The following is a 23380-nucleotide window of genomic DNA, read 5'->3' on the forward strand; positions in this document are numbered from 1 at the left end:
CCGTGTGAATATGGTGCACGACCGTGCCAATGCTCAATTCTTCAAGAAACCCAGCCAAACAACCATGACCATCATCATAACCACAACCCATTTCACCTTGCACAATGAGCTTTTTGACCTTCCTAGCTCTCCCTTCAGCAAAGATACCTCATCGTATCGACTTTTTTTTTTCTGAAACCATCTCCTCCATGACCATCTTCTTAAAATTATAAATTTCCACTTCCACATGTTTTTTCACTTCAACCACATCTTCTTTGTTTCCTTCCTGGACCAACTGCACTTGAGCTTCTATCATTTTTTTCAACTTTGATATCTCCATCTCAGATTCATTCTTCACAGTCTCTATCTCTTCCTCCATTACTTTTTTCATCTCAGCCAACTTACCTTCAAGCTCTTTCTTCATAGCATCAAACTTCAAAGCTTGATCAACTAGTGCACCATCTAATTCATCATCAAAATCCATCATGTTAATGTCCAACTGCTGTGTAGTTTCTGTTTCACATCCAATGGGTTCACACCATTGCCAATATCCACATCTTTTTTCTGGCTCCTCGTGCTTGCAACGGTAAAACAACCGATTAGGATTCTCCACAGTCATTGCGACCTTAATCGCAGCTACATTGTGACAGAAGCAATACTTCTTAGCATATCTGATCCAACCTCCTTTTTTGCTTGATGAGGCCTTTGATACATTCATGGTTCACTGATAAAATCACATTATCACTTATCAGCATAACAAACCAACTCAATTTCAACTTATAGGTTTCAAAACAACTTAAATTAATTACAAAACCCCATGACCAAATTTTAGGTTTCAAAACAACTTAAATTAATTACCAACTCAAAAAATAATTCAATTTCACAAATTATAAAACAACACAATTTCAAAAAAATAATTCAATTTCAAAAAAATAATTAAATTAAAGAACTTCATGACCAAACCGACCCCAAACCCCACCTTCATTACAAAACAACACAATAGTCAAAATCCCAATTCAAAATCCAAATTATAAAACAAGAACATACAAATTGAAGAAGAAGATAGAAACAGTGAAGAAGAAGTTCGAAGAGTTTGAAAATCCCAATTACAAAACCATAATCAAAGGAATTGAAAATCCTAAAGGAATTGAAAGGAAATTAAAGGGAAAATCCTAATCAAAGGGACCATAATCAAAATCGAAATTATAAGGAAACATACCGATGTGAAGCAAAAGTTTGGATGAAGAGAAGAAAATTGTGAAGCTCGCGTGGAAGATGGTGAACCTCGCGTGGAAGATGGTGAAGCTCGCGTGCCAGATGAATTTTATGGAAGATGGTAGCTCAAAAACGTAACTGAAATGGAAGGATTGAGAGATCTGCAATTCTTATATCAACCACTAATGACAACCCTTCTCATCTGTTTGGATTGGAAAGTCATTAGGAATGGAAAGAAATTTCTCTAAAAGAGTGAAACAAAATCATTAAATACTTGTTTGGTAGTACCTAAAGTTAGATGGAAATAAGATTTATATGGTATGTTTGTTTATAAAAATTGTTTGGTTGAATAGAAATTGGATAGAAGTAATTATATTTATATACTAAAAATATTAATATTCCCACTAATCAAACCCTTTTATCGACTAAACAACCTTAAAACTACAACCCTAATGACGACTATAAACCTAATGACAACATTCTTTGAACTAAACTAATACAAAAATCTCATCACGACTGATCAAATTCACAACTCTTGCCCTAACTGAAAGAATCTTGGGGTCAAAGCACTTGAATGGACGTTCCCTGAGTAATCAAACCCTTTTATCGACTAAACAACCTTAAAACTACAACCCTAATGACGACTATAAACCTAATGACAACATTCTTTGAACTAAACTAATACAAAAATCTCATCACGACTGATCAAATTCACAACTCTTGCCCTAACTGAAAGAATCTTGGGGTCAAAGCACTTGAATGGACGTTCCCTGAGTAATCAAACCCTTTTATCGACTAAACAACCTTAAAACTACAACCCTAATGACGACTATAAACCTAATGACAACATTCTTTGAACTAAACTAATACAAAAATCTCATCACGACTGATCAAATTCACAACTCTTGCCCTAACTGAAAGAATCTTGGGGTCAAAGCACTTGAATGGACGTTCCCTGAGTAATCAAACCCTTTTATCGACTAAACAACCTTAAAACTACAACCCTAATGACGACTATAAACCTAATGACAACATTCTTTGAACTAAACTAATACAAAAATCTCATCACGACTGATCAAATTCACAACTCTTGCCCTAACTGAAAGAATCTTGGGGTCAAAGCACTTGAATGGACGTTCCCTGAGTAATCAAACCCTTTTATCGACTAAACAACCTTAAAACTACAACCCTAATGACGACTATAAACCTAATGACAACATTCTTTGAACTAAACTAATACAAAAATCTCATCACGACTGATCAAATTCACAACTCTTGCCCTAACTGAAAGAATCTTGGGGTCAAAGCACTTGAATGGACGTTCCCTGAGTAATCAAACCCTTTTATCGACTAAACAACCTTAAAACTACAACCCTAATGACGACTATAAACCTAATGACAACATTCTTTGAACTAAACTAATACAAAAATCTCATCACGACTGATCAAACTCACAACTCTTGCCCTAACTGAAAGAATCTTGGGGTCAAAGCACTTGAATGGACGTTCCCTGAGTAATCAAACCCTTTTATCGACTAAACAACCTTAAAACTACAACCCTAATGACGACTATAAACCTAATGACAACATTCTTTGAACTAAACTAATACAAAAATCTCATCACGACTGATCAAACTCACAACTCTTGCCCCAACTGAAAGAATCTTGGGGTCAAAGCACTTGAATGGACGTTCCCTGAGTAATCAAACTCTTTTATCGACTAAACAAGCTTACAACCACAACCCTAGTGACAACATTCTTCAACCTAACCTAATACAAATATTCCCCTTTCGAATGATCAAACTCACAACTCTTGCCCTAACTAAAAGAATCTTAAGTACTTGAATGAACGTTCACTTATTATTCAAACTCTTTATTGACTGATTAAGCTCACAACTCTCACCCCAATGACAAGATTCTTTGACCTAACCTACTTCAAAGATTTCAAAACTACTGATCAAACTCACACCTCCTACCCTAACTGAAAGAATTTTTGAGTCAAAGTACTTCGATGAACGTTAACTGACTAATCAAACTCATGTTATCGACTAACCAAACTTACAACTCTAACCCTAATGGCAACTATAACCCTATTGACAACATTCTTGGACCTAAACTTATACAAAGGTTTCATGACGAATGATCAAACTCACAACTCTTACCCTAACCGAAAGAATCTTGGAGTCAAAGTACTTGGATGAGCGTTCGCTGACTAATAGTCTTCGACCTAAACTGCTCTAATAGTTAGATCAAGAGGTCACAACGACTATTCAAACCCACAACTCTTACCCTAACAACAAGAATCTTATACGGAAAGTACTTGGATAAATGTTGATTGATTAATCAATATATTCATTACGTGGTTTGTGTTTAATTAATTTTATCGTTATTGTTATAAAACTAATTTATAAATTCAATATACATAACAAATTACAACTATTTTTTAAACAAATTGAAATGAAAATAACACAATAATACATTAGTTAAATAAACTCAAGAATAAAAAATGCAAGAACAAATTCTTAAAAATACAAAAACTCAAACTTGCTAATGAATAAATGTTTTGCGTATTTTAATGTCCATTTACCTTTACCCATTCAACAATAAAATACGCAAAACATTAAAAATACGCAAAACAATAAATGGACATTAAAATACGCAAAACATTTATTCATTAGCAAGTTTAAGTTTTTGCATTTTTTAATGGACAAATGCAATACTTGTGAGATTTTGTTTTGCAACTTTTTTAGATTTTGTTAATTAAGTGTTTTCATTTAAAATGCTGTTTTAAACATGCTTCTAGCTGTGCTGAATTCTTAAAAACGTTTTGTTAATTAAGTGTATTATATTTTCATTTAAAATATATTAAGTGTTTTCATTTAAAAACATTTTCTTAAAAACTGAATTACTAGATGTGTGGAGTGTAGAAAACGTTTTTCCTATGGGCCTCATTTGCAATAATAGCCCAATACAGGTGGGACCCGCGTTTGCATGTTAAAGCCCAATACAAACATTTGGGCAGGTGGGACCCACGTTTTCAAAAAAAAGCAATTAAAGTATTCCATTATATTCTGCAGGTGGGACCGCGTGGGACCCGCGTGTAATGGGTTCAGCAGGTCACAAGTTGCTTTCTCTCTCCAGATCTCAACCGTTGGAATATAATACTAATATATCAATGGCTCATAATGGCTGTCAGGCACCCCTGCACAAGTTGTGTTTTGTGCACAAAAACATGTATTTGTGCATTCTAAACTGGCCCCAATAATTAGTACCTTTATGAACATTAAGATTCTTTTACTTTCAAAAAGGTTTTCTTTTTAATGCCAGCTTTCATAGTAGGTGGCATTTAGAATGGGAAAGTGTTAGACTTTCCCATGATGGCCAAGTGAGTTTAACACCATAGATATATTACTTTTATATTTCAATGGCAGAGATGCTTTATTGGTTAATGTTTAGTGACTTATTGGTGATACATTTGGAAAATAATTGTGACCCCACACAAATAATAAACAAACGTTATTCTTATATCAATATTTTAATGATTGTGTTTGGGCCTGTGTGGACCGTGAGCTACAAGATCTTGGAGTTTGATTTTAAGCCCAAATTATTTTACTTTTGTATCACCTTATTTAGGAAATTATACCTCATACCCCAACACTTCTACCTCTACCCTTACAAATCATGTAAAATACCAATTTTAACCCTTTCTAGACTCTCACCCACTCACCCCCTCAAATTTTCCAGATTTTACTCATACACCATTATCCTTGAATAAAGTTTTTTAAAAATTGGCAAGTAACTACAATTTTTTTTATCACGTACAGAGAAATGGATGGCGACAAAATCACAATTGTTTTAAATGAAACAACAACCACAACTTTTGTGTTCAAAAATCAAGAGCACAAATTTTTTAATAAAAAATAAAATAAAAACAAGAATCCATTTCAATTGACTGTTCTTCCGTTGGCAACAATTCTGGAACTGTCATCACTTGATCTTAATTTTTCTTGGTGGTGATCCATGCTAAAATTTGATAGTTTATCATTAACCTTCAAAACTTGATTTGGATTTTTTGTGTTATGTGATTTACGATTCTATTTGGGGTATTATGTTAATCAGAAGCCGGAGATGTGTTGAAAAATAATTTGGTGCCGGATTGCCCATAGAAGCTGGAGTGAAGTGAAGGTAAACGTTTGAATGAGGGAAGTGAGTTTGGATTAAGGAGGAAAGATATCAAGCCGTGAGAGTCAGTTCTGGAAAAGTTGAATGAGGGGTGAGTGGGGATGATTTAGGAAAGGGCAAAATTGGTATATTCAATGGTTTGTAGGGGTAGAGGTAAAAGTGTTGGGGTATGGGGTATAATTTCCCCTTATTTAATGATTGGATTATGGTTTTAGGAGCTATTTGGATTAAGCATATTTTTAGCTTATGCAAAATAGGTTACATAAATAAATAAGCAGTAAGTTTTTACGAAAGTTTGTGCATTTATTGCATTGAAAATTAAAGTTTTTACTTCTTTTTTTTTTAAATATAATTTCTTCATAAGGAATGCTTAAGTGTCCGGGGCACTCGTTAACAATGCCCAATTTTATTTTCTATTAACAATGTTTGAAGGTCTATTATTTTGTTTCTAAACACGTGTACCAGAAACATGAGTGTGTTAGAATTATTCAATCCATTTAGATACCAATTCACAAACCCATAATCAACAACCATCTCTTCTCCTTCATCTTTTCATTTTGGTTGAAGTTAGGTTCGAGATGTCTTCTTCAAGCACCAGTAGTTCACGAGGTTCATGGATTAAATATGGAACATGCTTTGCAAGTGTCCGAAAATTGCAGCCATCAGGGTGTCCATGACAGTTGAAAATCCCAATAGATTCTTCCCGATCCATTCTGCAAGTTGAAATTCATCCAATTAGAATTAGAAAAAAAGGTAAAAAAAACACCAAAGTAAATAACTCATACTAATTACATCTTATATAAACTTTAAAAATTGATATTATAAATTTCATTAAAAATCCAGCAGCAATTTAACCTCTATATCCACTGATAGATCCGTTGGAAGAAATCCAGCTAGAGTGCAACAACTTTCGTTTTCAAAATTAATTTCCAAGAAATATTCATTACAGATCTATGGAATATCTTACCTTGCTTCAGCTGAAAAAGGATGAACCACCAAGTTGCAAACAACAAAGAAGAAAAAACAAGTTCCAGATCTGGAAGAATGCACCGATTCAGCGAGCTTTAATGGTTGTTTTCAATGATAGCTTTCTTCAATGTTAGAGTTTGTTTTATATGTTTTCTACCAGTGGAGTATGAGGTTCTGCAGAACTTATTCTACACTTCCAATTTTTTTCAAGTTCACATCATAACGAGGGGTAATTTAGTAAACAAATCGTCTAATATGATGGAGGTGTGTTTAACAGTGTTATATGAAAGGGGGGTGAAACAGAAAATACCAAAGATAAAATATATATTATCACATTTTAATGTTTTTTTTAATCAAAAATAAAAAACTGGCAAAACAGGCACGTGGCTGTTTAGAGAGGCCATTCCCATGGTGGGAAACTCTAAGACTTGTCCAGGCTAAATGCCACCTTCATAGTAAGTAGTATATTTCTTAGAGTATTTGATTGCCTTTAAAAATTCTTATTTGATAATTAATACAATAAAATTAATCACTAATAAAGATTGATTTGGTTGTCCATAAATCTTAGTTCAACGGACAAAAATATTAAAAAAAATAAATTTCTAGTTTATACAATAAAAAATACATTAAATTTTACATTAAAAAAAAGTGAAAAGAGAAACCGTACTGTGTTTCTTTTATAACAAAAAAAGAAACTGTATAGTTGAATGAATATTTAGGTAGTTTAACTACTGCTAGGTAGGGGTGGACATCGGTCGGTTTCGGTCGGAAATCGGTCCCAATATGTGAAACCAAAGCAACCCACGGTTGGGAAAGCCAGGCCCATTTCCGACCAATTTAGTGATCGGTTTAGTCGGTTTCGGTTTAGTCGGATTAGGCGGTTGATCGGGCGGGTTATATCGGTTTAACTGGTTTGATTTAATTACTGCCTTTACTATTTTCATCGATTAAATTTTCCAAACAAAATTGATATTGGCATATTTTGATAAAGTAAAAAAAATCTGATATAATTTTTGACTTTAGGCCTTTCATCCATGGCTGTTCATAGTAAAATCTAAGAAACATTTTGGACTCAAGCAAGGCCAATGATGCAATATTTTTGTATACACTTGATGAATGGCCAATATTTAGGCCACCATTTAGTGTAATTCGTAACCATAATGGGCATAATTAAGTTTAGTAGTTTACAAATAGAAATCATAAACATAATTGTCATTGCACTAGGCAAGGCATATAGACTAGCACAACACAACCAGCAACTTAAACTTTACAATGCCATAATTACAATCATCCATAATTGTACATAATATAAATTGGCAGGAGATGCTTGCAGTTGCTGATGCTGCAACATGGTCACACAAATATAGTAGCTGCACAACAAGAGAGACAATCTAACATAAGATATAAATTTTGTATTTTTTATAGATTAAGTTCAAATCAAGACTAAATTCAATAAATAAACTAAAACTAACCTTGATTGAGTTCAAATTAATATCACAGCCCATCATTTCAGTAAGTACAAGAGTAGCAACACCCAAATTAACATCAATAATCTGCTTGAATAATGGAAATCAAAAGCAATGTGTTACCAACACTTTTCATCACAGTAAAATCATCAACAATAAACATATTATGCATCCTACATTATTGTACCTTTGTGCAACATTTTGGGGATAAAAACAGTGAACTCTTCTACATTACTATCACTAGAGCTGACCTCCAGATTTATAACTGCATCCCTGACTTGAAAAAAGAAGAATAAAACAAACAATAAGGGATTTAAAACCACAATAACTATAGGCACTATCAAGCAGCACTTAGTAAGCCTAACATACCTTAGCATAAGCATTAAACATAGTTTAAACAGCAGTGTATAGGCTAGCAATCAAGCAGCAATGTGAGAGACCATGGAGCCAAGCAAGCAAGCATCTACATTTCAAAATGTCTTCAAACATATATGTTGTGTTGTGTAGTTCGAGTCATATGTGACTCCAAAAAACCTTGAATGCTGCATGCAAATTAAATAAAACTAAATCAGTGTATATTAAAATAATTAAACAAAATGAGATATGCAAATAAATTATTCAAATCTGTACCATAAAAGCAATTAGACAGCCGGCATAGTTGCAGGCGGTGCTCCACCTACAACTGCCTCCCAACACCAAATCGTCAATCCTTGATTAACTTCTGTTATCAAATCAAATATAAAAAAATATTAATATACCAATCAACATAAATATTAAGTAAAAAATGATAGAAAAGGAAATTTAAGGCACCTGCAACAACACCCTCATTGACCTCAAACTCTTCTGTTGGCTTCAACCAGTTATGGGAGCATATCAAAGCTTCTGCAATTCTCGGACTCAAGGAACTTCTATAAGTGTCTAACATCCTAACTCTCTTGCTGAAAATGTTATCTAAAGATATTGCAGTTGGAATGGCCAAAATATCTTTAACCATTGTAGCCACATCATTGGATGATGCATTGTCAATGGTGACTGCAGACACATTTCTAAGACCCCAACCCCTCAATGACTCTTCAACATTCCGACCTATTGTCTCACTTGTGAGGTTTGGAACCAAACTAAAGCTAAGGAGCCTTTTTTGGTATTTCAATTCATTATCAATGAAATGGGCAGTCACGGAAATGTAGCTAAAGTTTTGTCTAGAAGTCCATACTTCGGGAGTAAGTGCTAGCCTACTACAGTCGGATTTAAAATAAGCTTTGAGCTTCAATTTTTCATCTCGATAAATTCTAAAACAATCCCTAGCCACGGTCCTTTTAGACGGTATAATCCATAGGGGCTGCAAATGCTTACACAAGCGGTTGAAGCTGTCAGAGTCGACTACACTAAAGGGCAGCTTAGAAAGGATAACAAATCTAGCGATTGCCTTCCTACAAGCATCATTTGGCAAGTGGACAGCAGCTGCACCATAATCATATTCAGCATACATATTTAACACAACTATAAACAACTAAGGCAGATATTGATATTAACATATGAACATAACTCAACTCATGCAGATAAGCATATAAGCATGTGAACATAACTCAAAATGCAAATAAGCATATATGTTTGTGAAATACACTTTAGCTTACAATACACACAATCATACATATACTCAAATACTCAAATTGTAACTTACGATTGACACCAGCTCCATTTACCACATTCACAGCTGCAGCTCCATTAACCTCCTCCACTATTGCAGCTCCAGCCATCCCTTCCATAGGTGCAGCTTCAAAGGCATAAGCATAACAATATATGATTTTAGGAGAAGAACAATTACATCATAATATATGATTCATACATATAAGAATCAAATAAAAAATAATGATTCATACATATAATTATCAAGAATCAAATACTAAGCTAGTATTAAACAAACTAATACATACAAGCATTACTCAAAATAAAAGTATTAACATTCAGAGTTATGCAAAATGTAACATACATATAAGCTAGTATTACTCAATAAAAATAAAAGTATTACTCAATAAAAACAAACTGATGCATAAACTCTAAATAAAAATAAAAGGATTACTCAAAATAAAAGTATTAAACAAACTGATACACACAAGGTCACAAGCTAGTTTTAACAAATAATAAGTGTTTAGCAATAAAACTAATACATATAATCATTATTGACAAATGCAAACTCAAATAAAAATAAACACATAGTTAGAGAAACAAAAATACTCACAATTTTCCACAGCTACTGCATCATTAATTGCCTCAACCTCCATCTTTAGTATTTTTAGGTCAAAGCAAACATACATAGACAGACACAAGTGAAAGAAAAATAAAAAATTAGTAAAAAAATATATATATAACATTCAGAGTAAATGAACACTAACAACATAGTCATAAATAAATCCTCACCGTCGATCTTTAGCCAAAATCCTTGAAAAAATCCTGAACCAGAATGAAACTGTTATTAGCAACAAAAACACAAGTTGAATATAAACCCTTTAACTTCAATGAGCTAAGAAACATGACTAGGGAAGACAAACCTTTCAAATTTCTACAAAGAAACAGTTGAAAGCAGGTTTTGGACGAAATGGGTTATGTTTAGTGAATTTTAATGGATGATTTATGGAAATGTTTAAGGGTTACGGATGGTTTACGGAAATGGATGAAGGTTAGGGATGATCTGGATTCATGATTTCAGGAAATGGATGAGGGTTAAGGATGAACAGGATGATAGAAAATGGAGAACAGTTAGGGTTTCGTTTGGGAAGAGCAGCGGCTGGGAGTAAGTAGAATGAATTTTAGGGTTTTTTCTATTGTGAACCATATATATGTAGGCCTTTGCTAAAAATGGGCTTACAATTTTGGGCTGGACTAGTATCAGTATGCAGGGAACCACAAGTGTCAAGTAGAATGGCAGTAGGTTCGGTCGGTTACGGTTTTCGGTGGGTGGGAAACTGCAACCCGTAACCGACCACTCTTAGTCACAGCAACCCATTTGAAATGGACCGACCAAACCGCTTAACCGACGGACCCGACCCGGCACACTTCGGCCCATCCGGTTCGGCCGGTTTGGGTCGGTTTGGCGAATTCTGTCCAGCGCTACTGCTACTAATGTTAGAAGGAAGACTGAGTTGAGTTACAGTTTTGTTTCAATTAACCACACGTGGACTTTGAAATCTGGAACTGAAAAACATCAACAACAAACACAAAAAAACTCTTCAAAACCCAAATGAGAATCAAAACAGTTAAATCATCAAATTGGAGCTTAAGAACGAACAAGCTCACTTTCCCTTACGTTTTCCTCATATGCATCTTCTTCTTCCTTGCTGGTTTCTTCGGTTCATCTCTTTTCTCTCACTCTCAGGTCTAATATAGTTTTTTTTCTTTAAATTTTTAGCAATTTTTAATTTATTTTTTGCTTCAAAATATAGAAGTTAACTTGTATCACGTACATGATCCAAGACATGTCACATGTATGCTACACATGTGATTAGATTCAACTAGATCATATGTTAATGTGTCAGTGTCGTGTTTGGTGTTCTGTGTCGGTGTTTCATAGGAAGTAACTCATGGGTGATTGTTATGTTTTTACAGGATGGTGATGGATATGGATTGAGACCGAGAACGAGGCTGCTTGATTCGACGAAGGAGACAAAGTATAATTTGATGACTGCTGGAGAGTTTGGTGATGATTCCATTACATCGATTCCTTTTCAGGTGCGTGGTTTTGTTTCTTCCAACATTCGAGTCTTTTGCTGAATGTTGTTTTGGTTGTGAATGTTGTTGGCTTAGTTGAAATTGGATTAATTCATTTTGTGTTTAGATTTGTGTTTAAGATAGAGTTTACTTAAGTATTTAGCTGAATAGGTGATTTTTTTTTCTTCCATATTTAGCAATTCTAACTTTTTTGAAAGAAGAGTTTTATTGATTGATGTTATTGCTGTATTTTATGTGTGTTATCTTTCTTATCATATTTTATGTTTGAAATATTGTAATATTTATGAAGTTAGCCTGTATAATTATTGTTTTGGAGTTTAGGTAAAAATTTATTTAGTAGACTTTAATGTGAATTAGTGGAAATTTGGAGTTTTTTATTTGGTCTTGCTAACATTTGCCTTTAAGTCATCTACCAAACAAAAAAAAACACATTTTCCTTTTAAGTTACTTATTAAGGAAGAAAAAATTAGAAGTTGTGTTAAAAGAACGATTTTGATTTAGTAGATTTTGATGTGAATGAAATTCGGAATTTGTCATTAGGTCTTGCTAATACGTGCCTTTTAAGTCACTTGTTAAGTAAGAAAAAAATTAGAAGTTTTGTGTTAAAAATAACTATTTTTAAACTTTCAGGAATTGAATACAACACTTTCAAAAGAATATTTCTATATTTGGTTCTTGGGAGCTTGTTAACATTTACCTGTGTTAATTGATTAAAGATCAGTGTTAAGCGTATATTCTAATGGAGGTTTGCTTCAAATTAACTCTGGCGAATGATGAAGTGGTTGAAACATATGTTGATATTAATGAGCGAAAATTTGAAATTGGCTATTGTGTTTTTGACTTTCAATAAAACAATATATGTTGTCTGTGTTTTTTAGGTTTTGAGCTGGAAGCCACGAGCTCTGTATTTTCCAAATTTTGCAACTGCTGAACAATGTGAAAACATAGTTTCTGTGGCAAAGGCAGGACTCAAACCATCATCATTGGCTTTGCGTAAGGGAGAAACTGCGGAGAATACCAAGGGAATTAGAACAAGGTATTGTGTGGGTGAGTTATTATGAACTGGACTATGCAAGAATGGTTAACTGCGTGGTTTCATCACAGACCCGACAAAATCAAATGGTTAACTTTATCTCTATATCGTAAACTTCACAAAAAAAGTATGTACGGTTTGTTCAAGTTAAAAGTTCCTAGAAAGAATATATTATTAGAATTTGGAAGGACAAAGTAGCAAGTTTATATAAAACGTGAGGTATCATTATAGGCTAACTAGTTGAAAGATTCTTAGCTTGTCTAAAGTTCATGATATATTTCTGTTGATATTATAATGAATCTGACAGAGATTTTCGGCATTTCAGAAATTAAAGTGCAGTCAATTTGATTCCTCTGTACAGTTTGCCTAAAATCGACATTATGTTACATTTCTTTAATTTCATATTAACTTTTGTATTATCTTTTGTTTAAACAGCTCTGGTGTGTTTATTAGTGCTTCTGGGGATAAAACAAAGACTTTAGAGGCCATTGAGGAGAAAATTGCGAGAGCAACAATGATTCCTAGGAGTCATGGAGAGGTAACATCCCTTTTCAGCTCGCCCTCTCTCCGCAGAAAAGGCATCCTGTATGACCTTGACAATCTAATGTGCTAAAGATATTTCTCTTATGTTTTACTTGTTTGCTGTTTGCATTTCTAGCTATGATAAAGGCTGTTATGATCTCATTGTTTTCTCTGTTTAGCAAAATTGGTGGGATCACATCTCGACTTGTGACTTGTTAAAATAAAAGTTAGAGTTATCATCAAATTTTATTTAACCTAAGAAAATTTAAAAACAAAAACATTATCAACGAAAAATTCGACCAGATTCAAGAGATTAATTATCCTCACACCAGGGCATGAACTTAATCCTATAGCATTCCTATTATACACACAAGCCGTTACTGGTAGTTATGCAAAATAAGCAACCTTAAATACTTGCACTTTTTTCTAAAAAGTGAAAAACATACAAGACTTTAATTTTAGCTAATGGTCTTATGCATCCTTATGGGAATCAAAGTCACATAATTCCTTACAAGAATATTTGTTTGTTGATTGATTAAAAAAAGCTTAAATTTGTTCAAACCGTCAGTGTAATTTTTTACCACATGCATTTAATCAAATTTCACCAAATAGATATTTGTGGAGATATTTTAGGAACTAAAATGATAAAGTGGCATCGTGTTGTGATTTGATTGGATGCATGCGTAAAAAAGTTTACGCCGTCAGTGCATAGAAAATAATCTCTTAAAAAATGATAAAATGTTCAAGAACAGAATTATTAGAGTTACCTCCTACTTCGATTCTTCACCCGGTATTCCGTGTATTCAAGCTAAAAAAAACAGCGGAAATTATACTGCTGAAGCTGAATCACCAACAGAATTGGGGACCAAAACTGATGACATTATTAAATCAGAAACAGTTTTGGCTAGCATGGAGATCGTAACGCTGGTGGCGAAAAACGAAAGTATTTAGTACAATAGAAAGGCTTGACTGTTGAGGATGCTACTTTGGATGATGAACTGCATTTGTTCAGCCATTTTCCTCATCTCAGCTTTGAGGGCAAGGCTGGTCTTCCAGGTGTAGGAAGTGGTAGAGTACTCGAGAAAGAGCTTCATGTAACGTTTCAAAAGGAAAGTACCTCGTGTAATAAGTGAGGTGGATCAGATATCAGCCTCAAGGTCTGAAGAATTAATTTTCGTCTTTTTGAGAATTGAGTTGGCAACTTTGTTAGAGGAAGCAGGGTAGTTATTGGGAGATGGAATTGAGTGAGGTATTCAGCCACTTGGGTCATTTTTTTGCAGAGAATTACTTTTCTTAGAGGAACTGAGGCTCTGGTTGTGGCCATTGCAAAAGCCTAGGCTCTCACTTTTTGTAATCTCATTAATAGTCTCACTGTGTTTCTGTTATCAGCATTCCATTATCTACAATGGATACGACCCTTCTTTGGACACTGTTACGGAAGGAGTTTTAGGCACCAAGTTTTCCTTTAAGGAAATCGTACTTTTATCTAGGCTAAAAGTATTATTTGGAGCTGTTGTCCTCATCTTTAAAAAGCTGTAGTCATGTTCTTTTAAACATAAGGGGAAACAATTCTAATCGCATCTAAGACCGTTGTTTTGTAAGCTTAAACTATTGAATTTGAAATATAGGTTCCTTGAACTTTGTTAACCGCAACTGAGGTGCTTTATGATTTTGTTGAATTTGTAATCCTCTCATTTTTGGGGTGATTTTAAATTGTCTGAAGAATTACCATGTTTCAGGCATTTAATATCCTACGCTATGAAGTCGGTCAAAGATATAATTCACATTATGATGCATTCAATCCTGACGAATATGGGCCCCAAAAAAGCCAAAGGGTATGTGTGAACTAAACTCACGTTCTGTTTTTTAAGTCATTTTAGTGATGAAATTTACGATTATTTGTAATTAAGATGGAGTATAGCGTCGAGGGCTTTTTATTTTACAAGTTGATATTCATCGAGAGACTACATGATAGGGCTTGGATGAAATAAAAGCAATTGTTGAGTGAAGCAGACCATTTTTTTTATTGTTATACTTAAAAGTTGTTGGATTTTGTTGCAGATGATGTAAACTTGTATCATTATACTGTAGGGTTCCATACAATACAAGCAAAAAATCACTTACACCAAACACATGTTAATGAGCTCGTTTCTTAACTTACAGATTTTGATTGAGAATGCAGGTGGCTTCATTTTTGCTGTATTTAACTGATGTTGAGGAAGGCGGCGAGACTATGTTTCCATTTGAGGTAATATCAAGTTTGTTGCTGCATCTTGTTTGACCCACTCCTCAATTTCATTGATTTCCTGCGCAGTTAGAGCACTATAAAGGCTAGATACTTCAAATTGCTCAAGTATTATTTTTGTATTTGTATCTGATACTAAACATGATTTGATACTCCGATGTACATATACAAGGATTATCCTCCAATATTTTGCCATTGGTCAAAGAAAAAAAAAATACACTGATGTAAATAATGTTTTGATAGGCCATTATTAGTGTATTTTTTTTAGTATGTTAGCAAAAGCTACTAAATTATTGGATTAGATTGGTTTTCAGTATTTGAACCTTAGACCTCCTGGTTAGAGCTTTTCAGAATTTTTCAGTTTTTCAACCGAGCTGCCTGTTTCGAACATTGATGAAAAATGTTATAGTTTACATGGAAAAGAGTATATTTGAAGTAGAATAGCTAGGAGTATTGTATCTGTTAATGTTTCTTTTGTTATGATCACAAGTATATTTTTGTAAATTGTAATATATGGTTATATACTAATGATAAATGTAATGTATCTTTATATTATGTATTTATGTAAAATATATTCATTTTGTAAATTTGTGTTAGCATTTTTAGGCCTCGTCATATATGTGGTTTTTATCTGAATTTCCTGTATCCTCATACTTCGCCGTAAGAGTATTTGGGCTTCATAGTTAGCACAAAATTGTTCTGCAGAATGGCTCGAACATGGATGGTAGCTATGGCTACGAAGACTGCGTTGGTTTAAGAGTAAAGCCAAGACAGGGGGATGGACTTCTGTTTTATTCACTGCTCCCCAACGGGACAATCGATCAGGTTAGCCGTTAGTGTTGTTTTTCTTCTAAATTCCTGAGTAATAATCGTTGATTCAACGACAGAGATTATGATATAATATATGCACAGAAGTTAAAATCTCAACCATTATATTATGTTGAGTCGCGTGCTGCGATAGACTCATGTAAGTGCAAACGCACTTCTGGTTCTATGTTATGACTTATGACTTATTTGTATGTATTCTTTCTTTGGCAGACATCATTGCATGGGAGCTGCCCTGTGATAAAAGGGGAGAAGTGGGTGGCAACGAAGTGGATAAGGAATCTAGATCAAGAAGAGGATGATTAGATAATTGGCCCCTGGAATTCATATTCTGTCTTATACAGGGTTATTATCTTCCCATGGTGTAATTTATGGTCAGATGAGATGAATAATCAAGGGAAATTTTGATCAAATCAGATGTGTTCAAAATGTATAACAGGAGTGTAAATTTTTGTTGAATGCATGTACTAATGGGTGATAATTAAATTGAGCGGCCCCATTGGTCTGTTCTTTTCGACTTAAAATGGAAATTTTATTGTGTATTTAACACATTGAAACATCGATAAGTAACCTTTTCTACATGAAAGTTATCAATTGTTTTCATTTTTAAATCCTTAACAAGTAACCTTATGACACTTGTTAGTAAGACTCATTCTCATTGAAAAATGCTAACAAAGACACTTGATAAGAAATTTAAAATGTACTTAAATTTTATCTTGAGATTTGTGTATTTTCATTATAATGGGAGCTCTCATTAATGTTGACATTTCATTAATGTTGACATTTTTAATCTTATCAGGTCTAGTTTTACCAAACATCTAACACAACATCCTCATCTCTGTTATGTTTAGCTTACGTTAGTGGTGGTTCTTTACCGTCCAACACCCTGTCCGTACAAATCTTACCGTTGTTCGATAAAAATTTTCCTTCAACTTGAACGGTATTGTTGCATCACGTAAAACACTTGAGATACTCCTCAATTTCAACCATCCAAGATTCATCGATTTACATTTCTTTTTATCTCTTTCGTTTTGTACTATAGACCCATGATATTTAAACCATGTAACTTGTGATGTGAGATATGACCCGTTTGTTACAGATTAAAATAAAAGTGATTTTGACATAAAATAATTTAGAGATTAATTTTTAGAGATTTTATGAAAAATCATAATCTATTTGTGTTTGTTTACCGCAATAAAAATCACGTTTTTTTTTTTAAAATAATTTAGTTTGTTTGGATACAACTATATAAAAGAGATTTTTTTTGTTACAAAATTAGTTCAATCTTTTAACCCTTATTTTTTCTCTCCTCTAAAAAAATCTATTTTTTGAGAAGCTGCTCTTAACAACTTCTCATTTGAACCTGTTTTTAGATTCTGATTTTTTTTTTTAAAAAGTCGTAACAAACATTTTTAGGGGTTTATTTTAGTATATATGTGCTACAGTCTATCCGTGGTCCATACGAACTATCTTATATTTTACACTGGTTTTTTCAAGCCAAACTAAAAATTCTTAACAAAATTCGAGCTGAAATTGAAAGATCTAAGTCTTGTGTTTGATTGAGCTTGGTAGATCAACTTATATAGATTAATCCATTTTGGCAGTTCTAATCAAACTCGATTGCCGACCCATTTAGTGAGCTCTACATAATGCTCTCATATCAATCAATGTATTTTTCTCTTTTTTGAGGAAGATAATGAATATTGGGCAATGGTATCCAGCTGCAAAATACTAACATTGCCGCGTAACTATTACGTGGCCACTTATCCACGTCAGCAATAAATTGGAGTAGTTAGTTGAGGATATAAAGAGAGCAATAAATTTGATTGACTTAAGAGAATAGTGTTTTTTATTTTTGACTAAAAATGAAAATAGTATTAGTGTCTTATTAATTAATGAGAATTACTAATAAAGAAAATTCCGAATATATAAATTGATGTATCTTTCTTCTATCTTTCATCCATTATTTTCGTTTTGCGCACACAACACAGTCTTCTTCCGATAAAGAAATTAGGGTTTTGAGGGTCTCTCTCAGCCATGGGTGGAGGTAACGGTCAAAAAGCTAAGATGGCTCGCGAGAGGAACCTCGAGAAGCAGAAGAATGCTGGCAAAGGTAAAATCCATTCTCTCTCTGTTCCCGACAATTTCAAAATGGAAATTAGAAATTAGGGTTTGATTTTTTCGTTGAAAAATTGGGATTAAATAAAAAATCTTAATTATACGTGTTAGATCTGGTTGATTTCAACAATTTTTGTTTTGTACATGCAGGAAGCCAGCTTGAAAAAAACAAAAAAGCTATGTCAATTCAGGTATAATCAAGATTGCTTTATAGATCTGAAGTATATGTGGTTAAAATTATCTAATAATTTTTTCGTTCTAACTGAGATTGAACCAATAATTTCATCAATTTGTTTGTTTTTTTTTTTTTTGTTTCAAAGGGTTCTCTGTTTGGATCCCCTTAATTTGGGGCTCAGTTTTATTTTTATTATCTGTGTTATTTATACTGCATTTACAATTCCTCTGTTCAGAACTTTGATTGTAAAATTGGAGCTCTGATATAGAGATTAACAGAAGTTTCAAGGATGGTGTAAATTTAAACCCTTGAAAAGTAAATTTTCATTGGTTAAACATTTTGGGAAAATTATTTAATGTTATTTTGATTCCATGATGTTTGGCTTATGAGCATTTTAACGGAGGTATTACACGTGTGTGTCGCATATATGTAAAATACTTGAAATTCATTATGTTAGGGAGTTGGGTTGGGAGAAAATATAAAGGGAAAGGAATCTAAGGGGTTATGTTGTATTTTAAACGAACAAGTTAAAGAATTTGAGGGTTGAGCAGAAATATGATTGACTAACCATACATTTTTGCAGTTTGATCTTTTGCTAACATCTAATGAAGTGCTATTATGAAATTGAATAATATCAATGGTACTTAATTTGGATATATAGTTTCTCATCCAAAAGCCTCTGTAGAAACTTAACAATAGAGACTTGAATATTAAACCCAAAAATGGATAATTTTGTGTGGATAGATATTCTTTTTTTAAGAAATTCTGACTTCTTTGGTTGGCGTATTTTGGACAGCGTCTGAAAATAACTTTTTCCCTTAAAAATTTATAAAACATAGTTCACATTGATGTATTTTATCCTTACATTAGTATTCATTATTGTTTTTTTTCCCAAACATATTGATATTTGGCACTTGGTAATTTTTTGAAATTAATCTGTGTATTTTACACAGTATGTAAGTTCATTTCGGTGACTGGCTCTTTATTTGACTGAGTTTGTAAGTTCATTACGAGTATTGGCTCTTTATTTGACATCAAATGTATATTCATTTAGCAACATACAGACTGTAGTTGGTTTGACAAGTTCTGTTTTGAGGTCAGATTGTTTCTATTGATCCATCGTGTAAACTGCATAATGCATAATGTTAACCCAAAAAGTTTTCTTCAATATGTTTATAATTGTATTTTGTAGTCAGAACTGTCAAAATGTTTCAATTGATCCACTGTGTAAACTGCATAGTACATCATAACCCAAAAAGTTTCATTCAATATGTCTTGGAAATGTATTATGTAGTCATTGAATATGCACATAGGAAGACTTCATTATAAAATTTATCATTACAACGGTTTTAAGGAGTCAATCTGTCACTGCATTGCTGTAGTATGGAATGGAGCCCTTTACTGATTATAATGTTGTGATTGATGATTGCAGTGCAAGGTGTGCATGCAAACATTTATCTGCACCACATCAGAAGTTAAGTGCAAGGAGCATGCTGAGGCCAGACACCCAAAATCTGATCTCTTCACTTGTTTTCCTCATCTTAAACCAGAAGCATGAAGGGAAGCATGTTGATACATTATATCATATTATATGGATCATGAGTTTCTTTTATATCAAAGAATTCCTATGTGTTTTTCTTGGTGGCTAGGGAAGGACAGAAGGGGATAATTAGTATATGTTTTTCCCTTGCTGAAGTGTGAGAAACTGTTAATTTTCTCTAGTCAAAGTGTAACTGTTTAATGGTCATTAGTGTTAATATTGTGTTAAAAATCTTGGTATTAAATAAAGTGCTTGACTATATCAGAGCTTATATAGATAATGTAACTCCGCAATCAACCTAAAACTGGTAAATTATTCATTGGTGGTGGTTGAAATTGTCTTCGTCCCATGCTCCCACCTTCTGCAGAGTACTTATCTTCTCAGCTTCATTTTTGTTAGTTGCTGAAGACATTGTATGCCTATGAAACAACTATGATTGGTGTCTGGGAAGACGGCAAAAGTTATGGTGCATAAGCCATTTGCTTATGCACCATGCATAAGGACTTCACAACCATTAGATTTATTGGACACTTGTAATAATCCTAGCCTTCTAAGCTCACACCCCACAATTAAACTTCATTTGCTTCTCTCACCATTTCTCTCACTAAAACACAGCGCTGGCCACTCCTTCTCCGGCGAGCAAAACGATTCCGGCACGGTGGCCGGTGGTGCACCACCGTGCCGGAGTTTCAAAACAACTCTGAATCCAATTTTTTTCCCATATTTAGATATCCTTTTTCATGTAGATTACAGATCCGGCCTTAGTTTTTCAAAACAAAGCTTCACAAGTTCTAGATCTAACAAACAAAGAGACGAAAAAGAAACTACGATCTGGCCTCAGCTTCTTCTTCTTGCTTGAACGATCCAGTTCTGTGTTGTTTGTTGCTGAAAACCTTGTTCCTCTTGATTTCGGTTTGATTTCCGTTGAGAATTGCTGGAAAATGAATTTACTATTCAATTTCGGTTTGATTTCACCATTGGAATTTACTATTTCGGTTCTGTGTTGTTTGATTTCGGTTTGATTTTGGTGGTTTTGGAGTACAACTCACAGAAACCATTTCCACAGCAAAATGGTTTTGGAGTACAACTCGCAGAAACCATTTCCACAGCAAAATGGTTTTGGCATTCCGGTACAGTGATGATGATGAATGACGGTGTTGATGATGAGATTGAAGATTCTGGAAACCATTTCCACAGCAAAATGGTTTTGGAGTACAACTCGCAGAAACCATTTCCACAGTAAAATGGTTTTGGCATTCCGGTACGGTGATGATGATGAACGACAGTGTTGATGATGAGATTGAAGATTCCAGTAGTGATGATGATGAACGACGGTGATGATTCAGTTTGTTTCCGCGTTTGGTTCGTTTTGTTTTGTTTTGTTTTGGTTGGTTCCTTTTGGGGTGTAGGAAGCAATTATGTTGGGATTTATGCACGGTGCATAAGGATTTCCTTATGCACCATAACCACTCCCTGGGAAGACATTGTTACCATGATAACGTTGGTATAAGATAATTATTCAGTCCAAGATGGAGTGCTAGTATACCCCTGTCAAGTCATATGCTTGAACCCAATACATAACCTCTCGTTATATTACCAATTGAACCAAAGGTCAAGTTGGACGTCAAGTTGTTCCAATTAGAACATCTGGACTTTCGTCTTGACCGACAAGAGAGAATCAGTGTAGTGCAAATTACCTATCTTAATCTTATATTTCAGCTAGTTCGATTTCCACTACAGACTCACTCATCTAATCTTACCAATTTTCTAACGATTGCATCTAATTTGTTGGTTTGTCTCAAAATGTAAACAAAAATTGGTCAACACATTAATTTTTGTTGACCTATTTTTGTTACATTCTGGGACGGAAGGAGTATAGTATGTGTATAAATATGGTTTGTACTTATCTAAATCCAGTTTCCATGATATGATCTGGTTCCTTTTCTTGTTGAGCCTATGAAGTAAATGAATCTTCACTAGCTATAACGGGACGAAGACAACACTCTAATATTGGGAAGTAATAATACATTTCATCCGAGGTGTGTGTAAAAAAGACGGAGTCATGATATAAAAGTTAAACCAAGGTTAATGGGGGCGGTGAGAGGAGACTGCCACATTATTAGTTTATTATAGCTTCAAATTCCAATTCAAAATTTGGTATTTTGCAAGATAAACATATTCTCAATTAAAAATTTGGTATTTCACACAGAGAACTCAAAACTCAAAATGTTGGATTTTTTTTTTAATCATTGTTGAAGAAATTAGTTTTTAAGTATGCTGGGAATTTGGTGAACTAATGCCGAAGAAATCATTGTTTTGGTATGTATGAAATATGGTGAACCATTGTTTTGGTATGTATGAAATATGGTGAACCAATGTTGAGACAAACAATACTATCCCTTGACAAACATGAAATCATAATTAAATGGAAAATTAAAGTAAATAACTCTAATTTTTTTAGACAAAGTAGAGAGCAAATACTTCATGTGAAAAAAATATGACATTTCAATTATGTTGGCAACCCATCCATTCCACCTATTATCATTTGCAACACTATGAATTTGACTAAAAATAGAAAAGAAAAAAAAGGAAAAAAAAACTTGGGGGGACTAGACCAAAACCCAAGTGAGCACGTAGTACAAATTCAATTGACTCATTAAAAACCTTCACTGAAAAATCCTATGGGATAAAATCAAGGTGAAGGAAAAAAAGAGTGCAGAGAGCAACCACCAACAAGCTAACAAAACCTATATTAAGGTAAACAAAGTCTATTTCTATTTAAATCATGTAAAACAGTAGTAGGAATGTTGTCCCACCAATGATAAATGTCTAATTGGAGGCTAGGATTATCAACACATTGATTGCCTTCTCTGATAATATGTGAGATAATAAATTGCATACTTTTAGTAAGAACTATTCAACTAACTGCGCCATCGGTTTCTTAAGTTTCAAGGAATCATAGTGAGACTTGAAATCCATAGTCACCAATTGTTAGTCAGATTCACTCCACATATAATGTTAGTAAGAACCTTTTTGGTGAGCAACCTCAATTGTTAGAATAACATTCATCAATTCTGCATAGAAAGTATTATTGATACCTAGGTTGGAAGCAAAACAACTTATTTGAAGTTGTAGAAGCATCTCTAAAAATTCCTCCATAAGCAACTGGTCAGTGTTTCAATTTGCAGCACCAGCAATGTTGCATTTGATCCGATATGCCTTTGTAGGATATGAAAAAACCTTTTTAATGGTTTGATTCCTTGGGAGGGTGGACTTAAGAATTTAGAACAATCCCTCCCTCCCTCCCTCTCTGGTGCTCATTGAGATTTATGCTCTTTAACTCATTAAAATTAGTCCAAATATTGGGGATCTCTAGCCAGAAAGC

General features: G+C 33.7%; 3 protein-coding genes across 6 annotated transcripts; 2 read left to right on the forward strand and 1 right to left on the reverse strand.

Moving 5' to 3' along the window:
• Positions 1-7510: 7510 nt before the first annotated feature.
• On the reverse strand, positions 7511-10924 carry LOC146901147 (zinc finger BED domain-containing protein DAYSLEEPER-like). 4 transcript variants are annotated; one of them, XM_085734104.1, is made up of 10 exons: positions 10361-10924; positions 10230-10262; positions 10051-10093; positions 9493-9585; positions 8622-9272; positions 8442-8532; positions 8181-8353; positions 7999-8088; positions 7818-7898; positions 7511-7715 (listed from the first exon to the last, which is right to left on the reverse strand). In XM_085734104.1, the coding sequence occupies exons 3-6, from the start codon at positions 10091-10093 to the stop codon at positions 8453-8455; spliced, it is 867 nt and encodes a 288-aa protein (XP_085590230.1). In that variant the 5' UTR covers positions 10230-10262; positions 10361-10924; the 3' UTR covers positions 7511-7715; positions 7818-7898; positions 7999-8088; positions 8181-8353; positions 8442-8452. The 4 variants fall into 4 exon arrangements, with proteins under 4 accessions (XP_085590230.1, XP_085590231.1, XP_085590229.1 ...); XM_085734105.1 differs by having other exon boundaries at positions 10230-10278; positions 10361-10493; XM_085734103.1 differs by lacking the exons at positions 10230-10262; positions 10361-10924 and having other exon boundaries at positions 7999-8084; positions 10051-10223.
• Positions 10925-10936: 12 nt separating this feature from the next.
• Positions 10937-16686, forward strand: LOC146901148 (putative prolyl 4-hydroxylase 9). Its single transcript, XM_085734106.1, has 8 exons — positions 10937-11184; positions 11415-11537; positions 12416-12573; positions 13006-13108; positions 14832-14927; positions 15275-15340; positions 16043-16162; positions 16376-16686. Exons 1-8 carry the CDS (start codon positions 11050-11052, stop codon positions 16466-16468), a joined length of 894 nt encoding a protein of 297 aa, XP_085590232.1. The 5' UTR covers positions 10937-11049; the 3' UTR covers positions 16469-16686.
• Positions 16687-18120: 1434 nt separating this feature from the next.
• Positions 18121-20266, forward strand: LOC146901149 (uncharacterized protein At2g23090). Its single transcript, XM_085734108.1, has 3 exons — positions 18121-18275; positions 18431-18471; positions 19888-20266. Exons 1-3 carry the CDS (start codon positions 18200-18202, stop codon positions 20011-20013), a joined length of 243 nt encoding a protein of 80 aa, XP_085590234.1. The 5' UTR covers positions 18121-18199; the 3' UTR covers positions 20014-20266.
• The last annotated feature ends 3114 nt before the right edge of the window (positions 20267-23380 follow it).

This window comes from Medicago sativa, chromosome 8, assembly GCF_051527215.1.
Source record: "Medicago sativa cultivar Bolivia chromosome 8, Bolivia_mono, whole genome shotgun sequence".
Lineage (NCBI taxonomy): Eukaryota > Viridiplantae > Streptophyta > Magnoliopsida > Fabales > Fabaceae > Medicago > Medicago sativa.

Excerpts from the sequence above, each read along its gene's own strand:
- LOC146901148 (XM_085734106.1), top strand. The coding sequence starts at position 11,050 with ATGAGAATCAAAACAGTTAAATCATCAAATTGGAGCTTAAGAACGAAC. Across the intron at positions 12,574-13,005 it reads ACCAAGGGAATTAGAACAAG|CTCTGGTGTGTTTATTAGTG; the intron begins GTATTGTGTGGG and ends TTGTTTAAACAG. Across the intron at positions 14,928-15,274 it reads GGCCCCAAAAAAGCCAAAGG|GTGGCTTCATTTTTGCTGTA; the intron begins GTATGTGTGAAC and ends TTGAGAATGCAG.
- LOC146901147 (XM_085734103.1), bottom strand. The coding sequence starts at position 10,183 with ATGTTATATATATATTTTTTTACTAATTTTTTATTTTTCTTTCACTTG. Across the intron at positions 9,586-10,050 it reads TGCAGTAGCTGTGGAAAATT|CTGCACCTATGGAAGGGATG; the intron begins GTGAGTATTTTT and ends ATGCCTTTGAAG. Across the intron at positions 8,533-8,621 it reads CAATGAGGGTGTTGTTGCAG|AAGTTAATCAAGGATTGACG; the intron begins GTGCCTTAAATT and ends ATTTGATAACAG.
- LOC146901149 (XM_085734108.1), top strand. The coding sequence starts at position 18,200 with ATGGGTGGAGGTAACGGTCAAAAAGCTAAGATGGCTCGCGAGAGGAAC. Across the intron at positions 18,276-18,430 it reads GCAGAAGAATGCTGGCAAAG|GAAGCCAGCTTGAAAAAAAC; the intron begins GTAAAATCCATT and ends TTGTACATGCAG. Across the intron at positions 18,472-19,887 it reads AAAAAGCTATGTCAATTCAG|TGCAAGGTGTGCATGCAAAC; the intron begins GTATAATCAAGA and ends TGATGATTGCAG.